Source organism: Zootoca vivipara, chromosome Z2 (genome assembly GCF_965207765.1).
Source record: "Zootoca vivipara chromosome Z2, rZooViv2.hap1.1, whole genome shotgun sequence".
NCBI classification, from domain to species: Eukaryota; Metazoa; Chordata; class Lepidosauria; order Squamata; family Lacertidae; genus Zootoca; species Zootoca vivipara.
In genome coordinates, this window is record NC_142585.1 from 18,688,933 (window position 1) to 18,707,971 (window position 19,039).

General features: G+C 44.6%; 1 protein-coding gene across 1 annotated transcript; it reads right to left on the reverse strand.

Annotated features, from left to right (window-relative positions):
• Window positions 1–1,650: 1,650 nt before the first annotated feature.
• Window positions 1,651–18,593, reverse strand: UTP14A (UTP14A small subunit processome component). The gene is made up of 14 exons (XM_060270190.2): window positions 18,389–18,593; window positions 17,427–17,500; window positions 17,246–17,310; window positions 16,621–16,763; window positions 15,317–15,472; window positions 12,672–12,791; window positions 12,455–12,549; window positions 10,675–10,798; window positions 10,494–10,571; window positions 9,026–9,320; window positions 7,750–8,105; window positions 5,317–5,507; window positions 5,129–5,228; window positions 1,651–3,855 (listed from the first exon to the last, which is right to left on the reverse strand). Exons 1-14 carry the CDS (start codon window positions 18,458–18,460, stop codon window positions 3,565–3,567), a joined length of 2,160 nt encoding a protein of 719 aa, XP_060126173.2. The 5' UTR covers window positions 18,461–18,593; the 3' UTR covers window positions 1,651–3,564.
• Between the last annotated feature and the right edge of the window lie 446 nt (window positions 18,594–19,039).

Genomic DNA, 19,039 nt, shown 5'->3' on the forward strand with positions numbered 1-19,039 from the left:
AGGCAAGTTCCTTTCTGTCCACTAACTCAATTCCATGCTGAAATTTATATACCTTTTATCACGTTTCCCCCTTGCCTTTGCTATAAGCTCCTTAATCATTTTCCTTGCACTTTTCCAGCTCTGCGAGATCCTTTACGAAGTGCCGTGACCAGAACTCTCTACAGTATCTCAAGTGCAATCACACCGTAGATTTGTATCAATAAATGGATATTGGTGGCTGTATTGGTGGCCCCTTTCCTAATGATTCCCAGCATGTAGTTTGCTTTTATGTTGCATCTGGTTGTTTTTGTTTGCCATTGTTGGGGCAATGGAGAGTTTAAAACAAAAAAAAAGGAGCAGCAGCAGGTAGGAAGGAAGGGGAAAGTCCTCGTTTGAACAAACATCTCCCAGTGGACTTGATATTGGCAATTCACAGTGGTAACTGCATTCCTAACCAGACATCTTCCCTTCTTCCAAAAATGGGAACTTGAGAGGATGGAAACTATATTTAGCAAGTCTGCCGCATGGCTCCCACAGGAGGCAGTGATGGCCCACCAACTTGGATTAGGCAAATTCATGGAGAAGACTGTTAATGGGTACTAGCCATGATCAGAAACAGAAATGCATCTGAATACCAGTTGCTAGAAGCTGCAGGTGGCGAAAGTGCTATTGTGCTCATGTCCTGCTTGCAAACTTCCCACAGGCATCTGCTTGGACACTATGAGAACAGGATGGTAGGCTAGGTGGGTCACAGGTCTGATCCAGTCGGGCTATTCTTACATTCTCAACATGCATGTTTTTAAATATGCAAATAGCAGCTTCCAGACCATGGGAATTGGAGAGGAGATGGATCCTACCATCCCTTGTGTGGTCCTGCAAAAAAGAAGAAAAAAAGTGTGTATTCCTGAAACTATCTGCACCATGATAAAAGCTTCCATTGGTACAGAGAGCAGCTCACATATCGTGCAACCTATAGCTTCTGGCAGGTGATTTCCATTGGGACCATGGGCATGTGTAGGGTAAATGTTCCTCTCCAAGTCCTAAATGCTACAGGCATTAACTTGGTCATGTGAATCATGTAACTCTGGGCAGCAGACAAGTGTGGACATGCTCTAACATCCTTTTGTGCAGCACCCTTGCTGTGTCCCCAACCTCCCTTGAGTGCAGCAAGAAAGGTCCGTAGGCCTTTTAAAAAAATTCTGTTTTCTTGAACATAGAACATCTCACATTGCGGACTCTGATATACCTTTCCCACTTAACACTGGGCACACTGCACCTTGGGAGTGGGGCTGCCATGCAAAACCCTGCTTTTGCCCCTGGATACAGAGTTTGAGAATTCAGGCAAATACCTGAACACTCCTTATCTCTATAGCAGGCTGTTTATATGTTGCAGCAGGGGAAATGGAAACACGTAGCGTGACAGTGCTGATCTGCAAAATATGCTTTCAGTCTTTAGAGCCAACACAGGAACAATTTGCCATAGAAGTGTCATTTGTAATTATTTGTATTCTGCACTCTCACTCCCATTTCTGCTTACAAGGTGTAGTTGTTTTCTACACACACATGCACACAATAAATGACAGTTTTAATGTGCAAATATTAATAGGAAGCTTTCAGCACAGATTCTTAGATTTACACCTCAGGAAGTCACAACAACAATCCCACACATGATGCAATCAAATGTAGAAGTTTTATTGGAGATAAATACATGTTAATATTTCCCTTGAGCTTGTTGAAGTAGCAGTATATTTATAGTTACAGGTAGGTAGCCGTGTTGGTCTGAGTCGAAGCAAAATAAAAAAATTCCTTCAGTAGCACCTTAAAGACCAACTAAGTTTATATTTTGGTATGAGCTTTCATGTGCATGCACACTTCTGCATGCACACGAAAGCTCATACCAAAATATAAACTTAGTTGGTCTTTAAGGTGCTACTGAAGGAATTTTTTTATTTTAGTATATTTATAGTTTCCCCCCATAGTAGGTTGAGTAGAGTATGTCAATTAATCTTGTAAGAGATGAACAAACCCAACTGCATTATTCTTAAAGTAATTTGCTTATGAAAAAGAGCCAGGATATAAACATATTTTTCAATACAAGCTTGCACTTTTAAACCAAACAACCTTGCCACCAAATTTGTGGCTAATATACCTATGTCTTCACATGGAATAACCTATCCCACCTTCCCTTCTCTCCCTCCAACAAAACACAACTGGCTGAACTTACAGCTAGCTTCTTCAGTTAAGCGGAAGCTAAACACTAGAATAAACTCCAGTTGGCCTCAAAAAGCTAAATGTTGGAAATTTGGTGATGGGTCTGACACTCGCCTCGTGATATACACGCATATGGGCTGTTGAGTTAGCAGGAGAAAATGACATTGAAAATTTGACATTGAGGGAACAACTGGCAAGTTTATTGATTTCTCAAAAAACAAATAAAACTTATTTAAAAAGATAGGGTAGTGACGACGCCATCTGCGCAACGGTCAGACTTACCCTCTCAATTTATTTGCTGATTATATTGCACTGATGATCTCTGATCCAGAATAATCACTGTCAGAGCCCATCAGGGAGATGGAAAGCATATGGTAAAATTCTGGGCTCTCTCTTAACGAGTAGTTGTGTTTTAGTTTGTCCTGTAAATTGTGATACATTCAAAGTGATCACAGGTTTCAAGATCCGTCCACAGCATGAAAAATATCTAGGAATTCTTGGGTAAAACTTTTTTTACCATTACTAAAAAATATTGTTAAAGACAGTAAGTAATAGGCCCAAGTTAAACCTATCATGAATGGTAAGAGCGTCATTGGTAAAAATGATGGTATTACAAAAATTGTTTTCATTTCAGACTATTCCAATTTGTATATTGATGGAAGCTCTTAAAATTATTGGTAAGGTTTGTCCATCAAGGCAAAAGACCTGAGATTGACAGTTTTTTTACCAACGCTTCCAGAAGTATGTAGATGTGGCTCATCTACAAAATGCAATTAGAATGATAATATACAATACAAACCTATGCTCTTCAAAATACTCAGCAAATTAACAATTGGACATGTTCCTGTAAAATGTCAAGATTCCTGCATTGCAGGGGGTTAGACTAGGTCACCCTCGGAGAGCCCTTCAAACTCTACTGTCCCACGATTTTATACAAATAGTTAATTGATTCACTTTCCACTTGGTGGCACAGAAATGGAAGAGACTGGATCATTTACAGAATTCTGTGTGGAAGCAAGATGCACAGACAATTTGCCTTACTGGAAAAACGAACAAGGAGAGTACAAACACTGAACAGCACAGAAGACATGGATGACTTTACTGAAACTTGTCATCCTTTCATCGGGTTTTCAAAATGATAACCCTGATGAATGGCATCCACCTGATTCACTCAATGGACTCTGGCAGAATTTAATAAACTGATTTGTTCCATGGGAATAAACGGAGGGAGGGAGGGATGGGAAACGAAGACATTTGTTGTATGTGTTTCTGTGGTGTATACTGAAAATCAATAAAACTGACTGAAGAAAATAAGAAGACAACAACGCCAGTTAGCCCAAGGAGTCTGGTGTGTATGGCAGAGCCCCTGTAGACTTAGCTCCGCCGAGCCTTCCTCTTGGATGCATGGTGTGGGTGATGATTGTGGGGTGACAACGACAGTGCCAAATCCGGCTTCCTTCCCATGGCTTTTGCATTTTCCGCTTTGCAGAGCAGCTCACTGTCCTCGGCACTGATGGGCCGGATGATGTGGCCAGGCTGGGTGACAATGTGAGGAGCTGTCAGACGCTGAAAAGCACGCTGAGTGTTCCAAGTGGGGCCCATGGGTGCTTGGATGCTGCGTTCAAATTGCTTGCTGTTCTCAAAGGGGAAGGGCAGCTGGTTCACCTGCAGTGTAGTGAAGAAGTAGTTTAATGGCACCCTGAAATTGGAAGGCTAGGAACACACAGCTAAGCAGGCACTTCCTGGGAGTGAGGGGGCACGTGCACAAAGCCTTGGGGAGCTGCTTGCATTTTATTATTTTGTAGTTGCAACCTGCTCTATCAACCTTCAGGCAGATAAAACAATCCTTATAAAAATACCAAAAGAAAATAATTGCTATCAGGTACATAGTACAGGCAGTAACCATTTTCTGCACATCTGGTTGTCGTCTGGCCACCAACATGCGTGCTGCTTTTCGCCCCAGAACGGGGTTATGCGCAACTTCTGACGCGTGCAATAACCCAGAACACAACCCCCATGCAAACAGGGTGTTGCCTGTACATGCCCAATCAAGTAGTGGCACCTCTACTTACAAATAACTCTACTTACGAATTTTTCTACTTACAAATGGAGCTCCGTCTGCCATCTTGGATGCGGTTCAGATAGGATTTTTTCTACTTACGAATTTTTAGATAGGGTTGCTTCGACTTACAAATTTTTTCGACTTACAAATGTGTGTTCGGAATGCATTAAATTTGTAAGTAGAGGTACCACTGTACATAGGAATTTGCCTAATAAAAAGGTTGGACTATTTATCCATCTGTCCCAGAACTGTCTACTTCTCAGCAATCCACACAGACATCTTTACCATCACTTCATCCTTTTAAACTGGCAATGCAGGGGATGGAAGCTGGGACTTTCTGCCTGCAGAGCAAATGCTCTCCTGACTGAGCTATGGTCTTTCCTCAGTTAAATTCAGAGTTTAAGTGGACTCTACCTGCGACCTGGTCACTGGGAGAGGCGCCATTGTGCAAAGGCAGCAATTGTCCACTTTTGCGCATGTGCAAATGGCGATAGCTGCTTCTGCGCATGTGCAAACAGTGGCAAACCTGCTGGTTGCTGCCAGGTTTGCTGCAGACGTTGGGCGAAATGGACGCAAGCGGAGGCGGACGTGAGAAGCGGTTTGATGTAATTATATACAGTACAATGTAATTTCAGGGAGTTGTACTAGACTACCCTTGAGGTCCCTTCCAACTTAATAATAATGATGATGATGATGATGATAATAATAATAATAATAATAATAATAATAATAATAATAATAACAACAACAACAAGTCAATTCTAACATCTTAGAATTCTATGAATCCAAAAACGTTTATACTGCATCTTTTCCCCACATTGTTTCTGCAGGTGAAAGCGTGAACAGCAGCCTCTCAGGCCAGAGCGATAAACTCACCTGATGCACAGCTGCTAAAATATTGCGCTTTTCACTCAGGATAACATTGGGCAGGTGCCTGTCTTTCCTTGGGGGCCCAGCTGCTGGTTTGATAAGGAACCTAGAGGGCAAAAAAGAAAAGGAAGAAGGGAGGTGAAGCAGGTAACAGCTGGCAGTGACAGACCACTAAGCTTCCGCCCTGAACATACCGTCTCTTCTTCATCTTACTCGGCCGTAGTCCTGCGCCTCCCCACTCGCCCCATCCTGGAAGCACCAGATCGATAACTTTCGGTTTGCTGTTCTGCTCTGCCCGACGCTTTTCTTTCATAAAGTCGGCAACGACGTTGTCACTTGCAAAGGCCTCCTGGATCACCTGTCGCTGGTCTTTGCCCATCTCTAGCTGCAAGGGAGAAAAAGATCAGCAGGGAGGTGGACAAGGAGTCTCACAGGATTTCTAGACAATAGGTAACTAACACAGGAAGAGTGACCATGATGCTCAATTGGAAATGCAATTGTTTTACAGAAAGTGCTGTAAGCTTTCTTGAAGGCCCTGCTGGAGCCAAAAGACAGTGTACATTGAACGAAGAGAACAGACAAATGAGTCTCCTCCCCATTTTGCACCCTTAACCAACGAGGAGCAAGATACTGCAGAGTGGCACTCAACTGCATCCAATGAAAGCTCATTCGAAGAGATTGCTGAATTGCTTCTGCTTACAGAGTCTGACTCAGTGCACGGATTTGGAGCAGGAAAGAATTTCTCTGCCCATAGGACTGTCCAGGAACTCTGGTGTTTGGATTTTTAAACATCTTCTTCCCTTTCCCAGCAGCATGTGACTCAGCTCGCTTGCAAGAATTCTCTGGAGCAGTTCGGTCCTCGGAATACATTCCTGTAGTACACAAGCTGTCTGCTTGAGACATGCTGGCATGATTCAAACTAAATGACAAAGCATGCTTTGTCATATTGCAGCCTACCCCAATGTTCCCCCCGCCCCAATACGGATGGACTCCAACCATCACCCCCCCCCAGTAAGCAAAACCAATGCTTACAGATAATGGGAGCCACAGTCAAACACCACCTGGAGGGCTGATGAGGGCTGCATAACAAGAGACTCTTAATCTCAGGGTTGTGGGTTCAAGCCCCATGTTGGGCAAGAGTCCTGTGTTGCAGGGGGTTGGACTAGATTACCCTCATGGTTCCTTCCAACTCTAAATTCCTACGATTCTATTAGTGTCAAGTGTGCTGCTGCTGTCCCTTCCTCTCCCACTTCTTTATGTGAAAGGAGGTTGAAATCACCTGCTTGTAAGCTGTGGGCAGTTCCCTGTTATGTCTGCACTTGTGGAACAGAAATTTGTTTTATCTGCTGCTCATTAAAAAATAAACCAGCATATTGAAGACACATAACCACAGTTCCTCAAGTTCGGACTTAACAGGGAACTGTGATTAATTCAAAAGTGAAATCATAATAATGTCCCTTTGGTTATACAGTGGAACCTCGGTTCCCAAATGCCTCTGCTGTCATACGTTTCAGTTCTTGAACACCGAAAACCTGGAAGTAAATGCTTCCGTTTTTGAACGTTTTTCGGAACCCGAATGTGCAACGCAGCTTCCACGGAGTGGAAGAAGCTCTTGAAACCAATGGGAAGCCGTGCCTCGGTTTTCAAACGTTTTGGAAGCCGAACGGATTTTGTCTTGAGAACCGAGGTACCACAGTAATATTAGTTACTCCTATTTAATGTCTAAGTTTCTCTAGGCATATAATTCATTCTAATGTTAATAGCCTAGTTTTTGGTAATTGCTGTTGATATTTAGGTGCTTTCACCAGGTTATTATTCATTCTTAAATACTCATTAGTATGTATGTGTAAACACACACACACACACACACACACACACACACACACACACACACACAGACACAGTGTGCATTCAAATAAAAACATTTTTTAAAAAGGGATAAAGTAGAAGCTTTCAGCCTCCTCTCATACGTGTGGAGGAGTGCATTAGCCTCAGGTTTCTTCTTCTAACAACAAACCCTAGTTTGCCATTCATTTCTGAACTGGGCCAGCCTGCTCTGAAAAAGCTAATCTGTGATGGCATTGATTGGCTTTCTCATGCAGTGAGACAGTTGGTCCTTTTAGCTCAGTGCTGGCTCTCCAATAACTCTAGGCAAATAGTGCTTCCAGCTCTGCTACCCGAAATCAGTTTTTAGCGAGAAATAAAACAAGGAATGAACCAAAGCTCTTCTACATGTGATGCAAGGGGAACCTGTGGACCTTCTGATGTTATTGGACCACAACTACCCTTAGCATAGTTGGCTATGCTTACTGGAGCTGATGGGTGTTGACTAATGACGCCTGGAGGGCCACAGCCCTGCCCCATCCCTAACAGAAAGCATGCTCTCTACCATTGGTCTCTTCCCTGATGCACTGGGATAAGGCTCCCTGCAGCTGGAAAACAAACATGGCAAGGAGATTAAACCTTCTCCCTGACATACTAGCTTTCTCCCATTGGGGAGCTTTCAAAGATGAATGCTTCCCACACCATTAGCCTGAAGGGGCACAGTGCAAGTAAAGCTTTAGCACTTAGCTCTTCCGGATCCACAGAACCCCTGATTAGCCCCTCCTAATGGTGGTGGTGCTCACCTCATCCTGTACAGCAGAAGGCAAAAACGGACACTGCATGGGACGAACTGGCTGAACCAGCACTGCCTTCAGATCAATCAGAGCCTTGCGCTTGGCTGTCTTCTTGGAGGTCTGGGTCTTGCCACCCTTGGGCTGTAGCGAGGACTCAGCTTCCAGAGGCTGTTGAAGTTCAGCACCGTTGACTTCTGTCATTCCATTTTCCTGTGGGACTTCCTCTGGCTCCATGGCCTCCATATCCTCTAAGGTATGAAGCCTTTCCAGCTTCTCACTCAGGAGCGGCCCCTCCGACACAGGACTTGGAGGGGCTGGTAAAAGCACGTCCGTCAGCATGGGCACTGCTTCCTCATCGTTAAGACCTGCAGCAAGAACACGACACAAATAAACATAGCATCTGAAGGACACTGCTGGATCAGAAATCACTCTAGCCTGCAGGGTGGGAAAACCAAGGCTATCTCTCCGTTGCTGCTCTTTAGCAACTGGTACTCAAGGGTACACTGCCTTGGAATGTGGATGCTCCGTATGGCCATCGTGGTGAATATCAGCAGATCCAAAACTTTCACTAATCAACTTTTTAAAATCCATTCCCCCCAACCCCCGCCAGCCTACCCAGGCATATCATTTTAATACACCCAATTTTATTTCTATTTCTATTTTGAGCTTTAAAATAAATGTTGTCCTGTTTTTGCATTTGTCAGTATTTTTAAAAGAAATATTTCAGTTTGTTCCTTCTAAAACCGTGTGGAGATTTAAGCAGTCAAATAAGTAGGATGCAAACGTTTGTCAACTAGCTAAATAAAATGATTGCTTCTCACAGCAGTCAAAACATACTTTTTTTTCTCCCGAAGAAAACACACGTAGCAAATAAACACAAAAGAATTCTGATTGATAAAAAAATTAGGGATGGGTTTTATTTCAGCAGACAATGCTAAAAGACGTGGTGTAGTGGTGTAGTATTTTACATTAAACCTGCACTTGAATGTTTACATTATGAATGTAACATTTGGTGCAACAAACCAGAAACAGAAGTTGGGGGAAGTCAACAGGGAGGGGGGAAACTAGAAAATGGATGTTAAATGATGATATTGAATAATTGTTATGAGAAAAGAAAATTAATAAAAATTATTTAAAATTATACTTTTGTTGGAGGGGGGGTGTCCCTGAAATTACAGCCTATCATTTTCACTGATGACCCCTTGTATTATACAAGGAATAAAATCACCTTATTTGTTCATTTTCCTAACACCATGTATTGTTTTATGGCCCTGGCCCTGCTAACCTGCAACAAAGCCTTGTAGCGAAGTCTCCTTAGTTGCAGGTGGCCCCTTCTCTTCGTCACTCTCTTCGCTGTCTTCTGGTGCAGCTGGAAGGTCCTCCTTGGGCTCTGCTTGGGGCCATCCCAACATCCAGGGGTTGTCTGGATCCAGCCCAGAAGGCCTCTCATTGACAACACTTGGCACGAGATCCCTCTCTGTGTCAGTGTCGCTGCCACCTTCCTCGCTATCAGATGCTGGGCGTACTTTCTGGGTCAGTTCTTTGTTCCGGGCCAGCTGCTCCTGCATGGCTTGCCTAGCCTAGAATGGCAGGCAGGAAACAGCATTTACTTGCAGACCTTAGGCTTACAAAATCCATTCTTTGCTTCTTCACCAGAACCCCCCAGGTCCATCCAATCCCCAAAGCCAGGTGCAAAAGAGTAGAGCCTTTGAATAGGGTTGCCATTTGTCTGGAATTTCCCGGACATATCTGGAATACTGCAGTTGGAAGCAGTGTCCAGGTGGAAATCGGCAACATGCCTGGGAAAATCTGGACGTATGGTAACTCATGTCAGCAGTGTCGTTTTTGCCTATTTCCCATAAAATAGCTTTAAAAAGTCTCTCTCTCTCACACACACACACACAGCTCAACAACTCTGGCAAAAAAACAACCACCCAAAATCTCAACAACTTTTGTGTCCAGATTTTCACTTTTTGAAATATGACAACTCTACCTTTGAAAGTGGCACCATATGCAAAATTGAGGCTTAGGGGGAGGAGACAGTTTTCTGCTGCAGCCCCAAAGCCAACATGGATACTGGGATGGTTTGCATAGACAAACCTGTTTCCTGTATTATTTCAGATAAGAGCTTGAACGGTCTGGTCCTGGAGGATTCTTTTTGACACAGCTGTTGTTACACAACCAGAAGTCAGAAACCCTTGCTGATCTACTGCAAATTGTCCAACAATCTACCAATAGATTGTAGATTTATCTTTGCCCCTCCCCTGACTTACAGTATCCCGTATTTTCAGCCACAAGGCGACCAGCAAAGCATACACCCCTCTAATAACCACCCAGGAAGCAAGTAAAATATTTAACAACCCAACTTGGAATAATTCACTACTATTTCCTTCCCCTCCCAAGTAAGAATTTCAAACAAGACTCTCCAGAGAAAGTCAATTTCCCAGGAGAAAGGGTATGGATTGCAACTGGCCAGAAAATGATTTGCCATCTGTTTTTGGCTTTGGATGTAAATCCACCCAATGGTGGGAAGGCAAGCGGACAAAAGAAAGGCCTTTTATCACCCACTTGCAAATGTTGTTAAAGGTGCTCTAAAAAGCACTTCTATGGGAATAGCCTGATATTTTCAGCCAACCCGTTTCTGGAAGCTACATTTCAGCTCGATCAAATCTCTCAAGCACCTGCCTTGGTTTAATTACATGTTAAGAGTGGGTTTTGGCTGATAAAGCCTCCTCTCTCCACACATCTCTCACCTCTAGGTTGTACTTTGCCATGAGGACTGTAGATTTGGCCCACTTGCCCTTGTTCTGGTGTTTCAGGCTCATCCTCTCCTGCACAGAGAAATAAGGCAAAATTTGTCACGATGGTAAGAGAGCGCCCTCCACTAGGCAGAGGGGCCTCATCTCGGTACCACAGGAAGAGGGCTGCACCCACCTCAATACGCGCTTTCTCAATTTTAGCTAGCTCTTCTAGAGCTGCCTCAGGGTTACTTTTCTGCAACATCTCGAATTCTTTCAGCACCTTGCGTTTCCTGATCTTCCTAAGCATTCTGTGATACCTTCAGGAAGAGGAAGATAGCAATGTCAGAGGCTTGAATACCCAGGCCAGAGGGAAAGGACACGCAGCTAACCGACATCACTGCCACCTCCTGATTCAAGGGAGGCAATAGAGCTGGTGTGTAGAACCTGTTTGCCCTGGCCATTGGCAATGCTTGTTGAGGCTGATGGGAATTGTAGTTCAGCAACATCTGGAGGGCCAGAGCCTGCAGCAGAGAGTCAGTGAAGTGGTTAGAGAAGGGACAAGAAAACTGTGACTCTAAATGTTGCTGGCCTCCCCTCAACTTCAGCCAGTACAACCAATGGCCAAGGATGATAGGGGTTGGAATCCAGAAACTTATTGAGGGCTACTTGTTTGGAGTACTAGCCTAGGACCAGAAAGGCTCAGTTAAAAATCCCTGCTAGTTGTCTAGCTCAATGGGTCATCCTGATTGAGTCACTGTCTCTGCCTTACACACCTCACAGGATAAAGATAAAATGGGCATGGGGATGTTGAGAGAGAGAGAGAGAGAGAGAGAGAGAGAGAGAGAGAGAGAGAGAGAGGGAGGGAGAGCAATGTACACCATCTTCTTGAGAGATCATTGGAAGAAAAGTATCAAAAATAAACAGAGCCCACACCTGTTGGGGAACAGAGATATCATGCATGGGGCTGCATGTTTTCATTTTGCATGCACAGGGATTTGAATCTGTTTTAGAATTCCTCATTCTAACATACTCTAAATGTTATTTATTATTTATTTATTTTGAAATTACATTTATGTCTTGCCCTTCCCGCCCAAAGGAGCCAAGTGTAGCAAGTTGCAAGATGCCTAGTCCTTTGTGGGCTGCAGGGAACTATGCAGAAACTGAACAAGGCTTGTCCACAAAAGTGAGAAGAGGACTTTTTCCATCCACCCACCCTCATTTCTTTTCGGCAGCCAACTTAAAAGGGTGAAGGTGGGTTGGAGGGCTGTTCACAAATTTTCTCCAACTTAATTCAGCTGATCAGCACTTACAGCAATGCCTGCTTTGGGCAGGGATCAGTTGAACGAAGGAGTTCTTCAAGAACTCTGTAGTGCAGCCAATCCCTGCAAGCCTTGCTGTCGTGACCAATCATCTGATCAGCACTAACAGCAAGCCTTTCTTGGAAGAGGAAAAACTGGGAGCATACTTTGCAGCTTCCCAATTGTTATTCCACAGCCATGGCTTTATTTGCCCCAACACCCAATGTAAAATTTGATATCAGGTATGGAGCAGGTAACTGTGCTTGGGGGGCGGGGACAGTTTTGTGTCTAAACCACTGAGCCTAGGGCTTGCTGATCAGAAGGTCGGCAGTTTGAATCCCTGCGACGGGGTGAGCTCCTGTTGCTCGGTCCCAGCTCCTGTCCACCTAGCAGTTCGAAAGCACATCAAAGTGCAAGTAGATAAATAGGGACCGCTCTGGCGGGAAGGTAAACGGTGTTTCCATGCACTGCTCTGGTTCACTAAAAGCGGCTTAGACATGCTGGCCACATGACCCAGAAGCTGTCTGCAGACAAATGTCAGCTCCCTTGGTCTATAGAGTGAGATGAGCGCGCAACCCCAGAGTCTACCGCGACTGGACCTAATGGTCAAGGTTACCTTTATCAGAACTAATGGGACTGTAGGTTCTCAGCCGCTGCTCTACAACAATTGCTTACCTTTTGCTCTTGATCTTCCGCTGACGACGTGCCTTAGCCTCATAGTAGGACTGCAGGACTCGAGCCTTCTGGCGCTGCATACGTCGCAACTGTGCCTGAAATGCACACAAATGGAGAGGAGGGCTGACTGTAAAAGAGCAAGGCAGTGTGGGATCCAGGAAGGGTGGGGGGAGGAAGAGATGGAGAATGGGACAGAAACCGTTAGATCTAGACTCACCTCCTCCAGACTCATGGCCTGCAGTGAGGACTTCTCCTGTGGTGTCAGGAGTGGGTCCTTCACTGGCTGCTTTCCTCTGTGTAGAATATTAAAGATTTCTTGCTCCAGGGGTGTTCGTGCCTTAGAGCAGGTGGGAAGAGGGAAGGACAGTTACAGAGAGGTAAGTTTCAGCTTACTCTAAAGACCAGTCCAACAAGGTTGCAAAAGGTCACTAACAAAACAGGGGACCCCCAACCCCCACCCCGACCTCACAACACTTTATTTGCCAGTCTGATTTTAGGTGAAGGGATACTACCTCTCCTTTGCAGACTATGCTTGTCATTGCTGCCTCTGGAGACTATCTGGAAACTTGAGGCAACATAGGAACTAACGAAGTTATGAGCATGTTACACAGGTGCTTTCCCATATTCACTGGCTCCAAGTTAGTTCCTAGGCTCGACTGGTTTTGACATTTCAAGTCCTTCATGGCTTAGGGCTGCAGTATTTGAAGGATTGCTCCATCTCACTGTGTACCCACAAGTGCCCTGAGATTATCATTGGAGGGCCTTTTCTGGAAACCTCTGCCAGAAAACTTATGGTGAGAGGACGACCAGGTAAAAGGGCCTTCTCTGCAGTGGCCCCAACTTGTGTAAGACCCTCCGCAAGAGGGGATTGCTTGAACTCTGATGTTGTTTTAGAACCAGGCAAACCCTTTAAAAGGGAAGGGGAAAACCCCCAAAGGGATTCAAACTCTGTTTATTTTACCCCTGAAATGTTTTAGTTTGTGATTAGATGCTGTCGTTACAGTTTTAGCTTTTCTCTATCCCTATGCAGACTGTTGTAATACTACTTTTAAGAACTTATTTCCTATTTTATTGTTTCACTGCTTCTATCGTACCGAGAGAATGTTAGTTACTGGCCGAGCAAAACCCATAGCAGGCAGATAAGACAGATCGATAGATAGAATGTATTATTATTTGTTACATTTATACTGCACCCCTACTGAAGAACAACTCATGAATAATTTCTACAGGACCCTCCTTTTCAAGAGAGGGAGAATACCACCTTTCAGAGACTTTAGTAAGGATAGGTTTTAGTTCCAATACAGACAGGAAGATTTAAGAATGAGTGCTCTCCAAACACGTTGAGAGAAAGGGCTGCCTTGGCTGAAATGGCAAAGCTGTATAAAATAACAGGCTCATGGAGACCAAATAGCATGATAGAGGCAGGAAGAGCAGTTACAGCAACAGAGCTTGAATGGGCACAGAAACAGAGGGAAGTGGTTGGTTGCTAACTTTTCCTTTTCTGTTGCAGTTCCCAGTTTTCAAAGTGCCACATCATCTTAAGTAAAATGTAAACACTTATAAAAATTTCAGAATGGTACTTTTCTTCCAGAAAAAATGCACCTGTGGCTAAATTCTCTAGATTTTTCTTCAGCTGTCTTTTAAAAGTAACTCAGAGGTATGGACAAATATCAGCTGGGACTGGATAACCCATATAAGATAATGTTACCACATAATTGCCACATATTATTTCTAGCAACAACAAAAAAGAGAAAGAAGAAAATTCCAAAGCCTGTATCAATAAATTTGTTATTAGACCTTTGTTGACTTTTTCCCTACTCAGTACCACTACTGGGCAAAACGTATTCTTAAACTTCAGGTTCAAGATATTGATGCAAATTTCTCCATGGCTGCTGCTTATAAAACCTGCTCCCCAATTTATCTTGATTTGTCCACTGACTGCTTCAAGGGTTGTGCCAAATATATGGATAATGTTACTGTTCCCAAATATTGGCTGATCTTCTCTAGGACCAAATTTAATTGCCTTAACTGCCTATTGGGGTTTTCTTACAATGAACAATTCTGCCCTCCATGGGGATGGAGCGATATAAATCCTAATAAGTATTCTTTTTGCAATTTTTAAAGAGATGAGCAAAGCAGATTTATTCCTGTCTCACTAAAATATCCAGGAAGGTCTTTTGAGTGTTATTTAGCTTGCTTATTGGCTGATATGAATAAAACAATAACAGAAACAGTTTATAGATACTCATTTCCCACAACAAACTTTCATGAAAATATTGACAGTTAAGTGTTGTTTGGGCTGTTTTCTTTTCCCTGTTTCATATACACGTATGAACCATATCAAATTTTATGCTAGGAGTCATATGGTTTTGGGGTTTCCTTTGTTTTTGAATGGGTCTGTAACTGCATAGTAACATTGGATTGCCTAACAACTTATATGGTATTAATCTGCACAATAAAACAGGTAAGTGTCTCTCTAATTCTCTTTTTTTCAGAGGAGGAACTGAGAAAGAGAGGGTCACTTATATGCAGCCACTTGGTAAGTTCTGTTCAAATAGGAGATCAGAGCTAAGACGTTGAATAGCTAAGTCAGAGTTCCGTCTACCAGACCACAAGCTACAGAAGCCACAGTAGATTATTGGCACACCCACACACCTCCAGGAGAGAACTGCGCCTGAAACCCTGGAGAGCTGCTGGTAGTCAATGCAGAAAATATTAAGTTAGATGGGACACAGTAGAAGAGCAGCCTCCTACACTCCTAGGGGCATAGCTTGGCTTGAACATGAGGCAAGAGCACTGCGCAACTGCTGGGTCCAACTCAAGCCTAATTCTCACTTCTTGCCGAGGTCAACAAACACCCACCTCCCATCCACTTATCACTTCCTCAATGGCCGGGACAGTCACACTCTCCTGTTGCAATGGGAAGACTAGCTGCTCAGCACGTCTGTTTTGCTGCACCACTGGATGCCATTTAGCCAGGGCTTGAGATGTCTGAGTGTAGGCAGCTTCCCTCACCACCTGCAGGTAGACAGATAAGACAAGCACAACCTTCAGCAGGAAGATCCCAGTGACACACAGGTATTTCTTTAAGGAGATGTGGGAGTTGTCAAGCCAGAACCCACTTCTGGCAGAACATACTATAAAAGTGTGACCCTCTGTTGGCTCCGACTAGTCTGAAACACACACACACGCACACACACACACAGAGTCACACACAAATACACACATATATATATTTATGTATATATATGTGTGTGTATGTATATGTATGTGTGTGTATGGTGGACCAGCTACAGCGAGCTTTCCCAGAGGCATATTTTACAGCACCCACTATAAAGATGCCCATAGTCAAGCCTCAGTATATGTTATTTAGGAAGGCATTATTTCACCCAGGATATGACGCAATCCCATTGTTGGAATCTCAATACTTCATTTAGTGACAGCTGGCAATGTAGCCAGGTACCACTTCCACTCCATCTATTTGATCTGAAACCATTAAAACACCACACCCAAGTTAAATTCACGTCCATGAACCCCTCCTCTTCACAAGGCAGAAAAAAAATACTTTGCTTTATCACACAAGACAAGAACATTGAGTTCTACATTCCACCTTCAACAGCATAGCAACAATGGTGATGGCTTTTTCCTGTTTATGCTCTGTCTAGCATACTGCCTCTGAATTATTCTGTTACAGCCGATAAGCCCTGATGGACCTATTCCTCATTAATTTATAGGACCCTTTATAGGACCCTTTATTTATAGGACCCTTTATTTATTTTTTTTAAAAGGATAAGCACCTGCATTCAGCTTCATGTGCTTGGTGAACAAATTTTGTAAACATTTGAAAGAGGCAGGGTGCATCTGGGGGAAAATGGCAATCCCACCCATCATTGTACCCAATGTGCTGTGACTTTACGTGATTTTGGCTTTATGCTGTGACTGTGGAACGTAACCCTATGTAAGTTGAGAATTACCTGTACCACAGGAAAAGGTACATTTGCCAGTCTATCCTACTTGTAACAACACACACACTTTTCTTCTGTTCCTCTCCTTTTGGTCTCTCCCTCCAGTGTCCTTTCCTTTACATATCTACCTCCAATGCCATCATCTTCCTCTTTGCCAACACCCCAAGCACAGCTGCCACCAAAACAGCCCAATGAACTCACCCGCTCATTCTCCTCCTTGCTCAGTGGGAGCTGGATGGCTTTTCTGTGCTGGGCTTTCTTCAGCTGCTTCTGAATGGAACCCAGAGCTGGTGAGCTGGAAGCTGGTTGCAGCAGTTCAGAGAGGATAACTTTTTCTCTAGCACCTGCAATACACAACACATGGTAACATTGGATGATAGGCCAGATCTGGGTGCATCATCTTGTCTAGTATCATCAATCTGATTAGCAGCAGCTCTTCAGGGTCTCAGACAGGGAGACCTTCCCCATCACCTGATTTGTGACAATTTAACCTGGAGATACCAAACCAGGGACTTTCTTCTGCATGCAAAGCATATGTTCTATAGCAAGTGTGGGGAACCTCTGGCACCTTCAGTTGTTGCTGAACTACAACTCCCATCAGCCCCCCCCCCTGTGAGCATGGTCAATAGCTAGGGATCATGGGAATTGTTGTCCAGTAACATCTGGAAGGCAAACTTGTTCTATAGCCATGCCCCTCTGCTAGAAATTGAGAAATGGTACATGGATCTGGTCACATGCTCCCTCCTAGCCATGCCCCATGGGTAACAGAGGATCCATCTGTGCCAGCGATTGCCACGCTGCGAGAGCTTGAGGGGAAAGCTCTCACCTCCACCACAAAGATCAAATTCCGAGATTTGTCTGCTCGCCTCAGTGCGTTCAACTGCCCTCCGTCTGCAAAAAGAAAGAAAGGACATTGACCTAGTTAGGAATGGAAAATCAAGCTATTTAAATCGCTCATCCTTTGTCTCCATCACCAGGGCCATGAAACAGTCTCCCTTCCTTCTTACCGCTTCGCTCCAGCCAAGGCAGTGAGTGAATCCACAAGCTGGTGGTGTTTCTTTGTTGCTTCTTCATTGTCTGCCTGGGGAACAAAAGGTTACCAATGAATAAGGGCCCAGGACCATCTCACCGAGGGCTGAACAGACTCATCCTTGCAACACGATGAATAATAACTTCAAAGCGTACCAGAGCATACCTAGCCTCTAGCATGACAGTTCTAACCTGTGAGGAGAAGCAGCAGCTGGCTAATCAGACTGACCTGCTCACTGGACTTACTGCCTTATAGCCGGGGCTTTTTTCCCCCAGTTGGAACTTGCCGGAATTGGAATTAAGTTCCTGCACCTCTTAGGTGGGTGCCATTACCATTACGAGGGAGGAGTTCATCGTGAGTTCCAGCACTTCTTTTAATAGAAAAAAGCACTGCTTATAGCTTTGGAGAGTGGCAGTAAGGAAAAACGCAAAAAGAAAAGGACAAGAAGAGACACAGATGTAGGGATCAAAACTCAGGATTAGGAGTAAAATTTTCAAAAGCCATTTAAGCCTTTGCAAGGAGGCATCAATCCAGTTCTGCTGTTTAATCTCACAGAACTTTAATATATTTATTCCTTATTGCATGAGCGTAGTCAGAATTTTTGCCGGGGGGGGGGGGGTGAGTCAGGACTTGGTTGGGGAGCAGGACTTTTCTTAGGGAGGGCAGAACCGACGTGATTGTCCCCCCTTCCCCCTTGGCTACGCCTATGGCATGCTGTCCTGGGCACCTTACACGGGGCAAAGAAATCCTTAAAGCAAACTGCATTAAAGCGGCTCAACAGGAATACCGCAGCACCCCGAAAAGGCAACAAAGGTATCCCCCTGAGCTTACAGAGCGCTTCCCCCACGCGCGGATGGCTCTAAACCACCCCCTCCCACACACATGGGATCACACAAAGTACAGCTTTGGAAATAAATACGGTTGGGCTTCAAAGTTCACCTCCTTCTCCTCATCGTCCTCACTCATGACCAGCTCGTTCCCCAAGGGATGTTCCTCTTCTGCAGCCGCCATGGCGGGAGCTCAGACACCCCAATAATCCCCTTCCCTTTTTCTCCAGTCCAGGAAGGGAGGTTGAGCACGTGGACGGTCAAGCCCCGGCAGGGAGCAAATAGCACCCTGCGAGCCGTAAAGCGCAGCAGCACTTCCGGCTGCGAACCTAAATTTTTGCAGTACTTCCCCCCTCCACCCCCACTGGTGAGGCCATAGGGGCCGCTATTGCGCTGCTCTGGGAGGGCAAGGAGTGACCCGCCCTTATTTAAATATGCCAATTAATTAATTATTTAAAATTCATGCAAATACGTGCAACGACACCCGTACCTTGCAATCTAAAAAGGAAGCGAGCAAAAAAGGTACTGTACTAAGACTTCTTCCCTGAGACTGCTGGCTATTTTAATAAGGGGGCGTGACCAGCTCATGACCACGCCTCATTTGGGATCTGGACAAGACCACAGAAGGCTGGGCTTAGCAAGGGCCAATGATGTGCCCGAAACAGCAGCCACGTGAATGCCCGCCTTTGATCCATTGACGGGTCCTGCCCTTCGGGTCCTGCCCTTCATCCCTGCCCATCAGGCCGTTCCGCCCCCCTCGTGG

Excerpts from the sequence above, each read along its gene's own strand:
- UTP14A (XM_060270190.2), bottom strand. The coding sequence starts at position 18,460 with ATGGCGGCTGCAGAAGAGGAACATCCCTTGGGGAACGAGCTGGTCATG. Across the intron at positions 15,473-16,620 it reads GCAAGGAGGAGAATGAGCGG|GTGGTGAGGGAAGCTGCCTA; the intron begins GTGAGTTCATTG and ends GTCTACCTGCAG. Across the intron at positions 9,321-10,493 it reads TGGCAAAGTACAACCTAGAG|GCTAGGCAAGCCATGCAGGA; the intron begins GTGAGAGATGTG and ends CTGCCATTCTAG.